The sequence below is a fragment of the Montipora foliosa genome, chromosome 5, assembly GCF_036669935.1.
Source record: "Montipora foliosa isolate CH-2021 chromosome 5, ASM3666993v2, whole genome shotgun sequence".
Taxonomy (NCBI): Eukaryota; Metazoa; Cnidaria; class Anthozoa; order Scleractinia; family Acroporidae; genus Montipora; species Montipora foliosa.
This window is the reverse complement of record NC_090873.1, coordinates 14,373,634-14,376,133: the sequence shown is the minus strand read 5'-3', so window position 1 is coordinate 14,376,133 and position 2,500 is coordinate 14,373,634. Positions and strand designations below refer to the sequence as shown.

The window sequence follows — 2,500 nt, the reverse complement described above, 5'->3', positions numbered from 1 at the left end:
TGAGGAATAGCCGCCATAGGATCAAGAAACCGAAAGAACGAGCGATACACACATCAACGTATGATATACCCCATGAAGTCCCAAACAAGACGAATAAACTGTCCGTATGAAACTGATCATAGAAATCTATTCAGGAGCAAGGAAAATTATTGCCATTGTCGTTCTTAATTGCTACGTTATAAAAAACATGAAAATATTTCCTGACAAGGAAAATTGAAAAGTGCAATCCAAATTATACAGCGCTCTAATACCGTTGTGTATGTGTATCGCTCGTTCTTTCGGTTTCTTAATCCTATGGCGACTATTTTTAAAACCCACTTATCTAAACAACAAGATTGAAGCCCAGGCGGATCAGTGGTACTGTAGTTCTCCGTCATCTGCAACTGCTTCAGTTCCAGCTACTCCACTCACTGATCAATTTCGCTAGTAACAGCAGAAGCTTTCCTTACCCTTTCACTGGCCTTTGTTACTACGTCCGAAGAACAACACGTACATTTGCACCTAGAAAAAAATAATGAGAAATTTGAATTTTTACAAATGAAGGGAACAATGGTAAACAGACAAAATCATATCATCTAATATCAGTTGATTCGAACGATCTCAAAGCATTCCTCTTGTTCTTTCTCTTATTAAAGCTCTTTCTCGTTGATATGCGGCTGCTTTTTCCTCAGTAGCCACGAGTCTAAATCTTCATAATCACAGGTAAGTGACTCAGAATATTTTTTCGAAGTCAAACGATAATTCCGAAGTCGATAAATTATGATAGATAAAAGACGAAGCTCATACACTGACAGCTTCGAAGTCCAAGTCGGAGTCCATCAAGGCTCGGTGTTGAGCCCCCTCTTGTTCATCATTGCTCTGGAAGCTCTGTCCCAAGAGTTTCGCACAGGATGTCCTTGGGAACTGTTGTATGCTGACGACCTTGTACTTGCTGCAGACTCCCTGGAAGGTCTACAACGGAAGCTGAGTGTTTGGAAAGCTGGAATGGAGTCGAAAGGTCTTCGTGTAAACATGAAGAAGACAAAGGTTATGATCTCTGGACCGAACCTAGGTAAACTAAAAGACTCTGGTGAGCACCCTTGTGGTGTATGTAGGAAAGGAGTTGGCGTAAACTCCATTTTCTGCCCTGGCTGTGCACACTGGATCCACAAGAAGTGCAGCGGTATCCGTGGCAGGTTAACCCCAGATCCTTCTTTCATGTGTAACCGGTGTCTGGGCATAGCCCGTCCTATCGATGGAAGGCCATTTGACTCAGTCACTGTTAATGAGCAACATCTCGATGTTGTGGACTGTTTTTGTTATCTTGGTGACACCATTGCTGCAAGCGGTGGCTGTGAAGCTACCACTGTAACGAGAGTCAGAGCCGCTTGGGGGAAGTTCAGAGAGCTTCTTCCTCTACTCTGTTCAAAGAGTTTATCCTTACACACGCAGGGTAAAGTGTATAACACCTGTGTCAGGGGCGCCTTGCTATATGCATCTGAGTGCTGGCCCCTGAGGCAAAACGATCTGGCACGGCTACTTAGGAATGAAAGAGCTATGCTCCGCTGGATATGTGCCATAAAACCTACTAATAACATCAATACACAGGACCTCTGCCTGAGGTTGAACATAGAAGATCTTGGTGCTGTCCTCAGGCAGAAGTGTCTTACATGTAGATGGTTTGGCCATGTCCAGCGGAGTGAAGAATGGATTGGGAGAATAGGTGGCATGAGGGTAGACGGTCATAGGCCCCGTGGACGGCCACGGAAGACATGGCAGGAAGTCTTATCTGAGGACCTTAGGGAGTCCCGACTGATGCCGGAGGATGCAACAGACAGGAAGCGTTGGAAGCAAGTGACCATGCGCCGTCAGACCCGCTATGCAGTGGATAACTGACGTAAAAAGGATAGTGAGTGAGTGAGTGAGTGAAATGAACCAGTGTGGTGATTTTAAGAGCCAGCGCCACTTTGGCCTGGGTACAAAGCCCACCCCAAGGATTCTGGGGTTGGTCTATGAGGGCCCGTTCTGGTCAAAATTATCCTCACATATTTTTCCCATTACATGAATAATAAAAATGTGCTTCCAATTATTTTTATAGTATGTCATCAATAATTATATCTACTACTAGAATTATCTATATGTGTACGAATTAAGTTTATGTATCCTATAATTATTTATATGTTGTTTGAATTATTTTTTCTGTGTTTGGTTATTTTTTTCTGACTATGAATTAATTTTTCCTCTGCATGAATTTATAAGCAAATCCTGTAGGCCTTTGCGCATTGTTAGCGGATCCCATTATCCATTGCCGGCCCTTACACCACTATGAGGTGTTTTGAATATGGCAGCTAGCTCTTCGGGTTGAAGCGATTCTCAAAAGGAAGAAATTCTCAAAATTGCTGAAAATGCCATTCAAAGTATCACTAACTTACAAACATAGTAGGGAGATCAAGCGTCAGTCAAGCAGTGCAGACAGTTTGCACTCGACAAATGCTGTGCAAGAACTTCATCGCCGATTTCG

General features: G+C 43.2%; 1 protein-coding gene and 1 pseudogene across 1 annotated transcript; both read left to right on the top strand.

Moving 5' to 3' along the window:
* The first annotated feature begins 759 nt into the window (after window positions 1-759).
* LOC138002192 (uncharacterized) lies at window positions 760-1,875 on the top strand. Its single transcript, XM_068848272.1, has one exon. It carries the CDS (start codon window positions 760-762, stop codon window positions 1,873-1,875), a length of 1,116 nt encoding a protein of 371 aa, XP_068704373.1.
* A 509-nt stretch (window positions 1,876-2,384) lies between these two features.
* Window positions 2,385-2,500, top strand: part of LOC138002191 (uncharacterized) — a 1,981-nt pseudogene continuing 1,865 nt past the window's right edge.

Excerpts from the sequence above, each read along its gene's own strand:
- LOC138002192 (XM_068848272.1), top strand. The coding sequence starts at position 760 with ATGATAGATAAAAGACGAAGCTCATACACTGACAGCTTCGAAGTCCAA.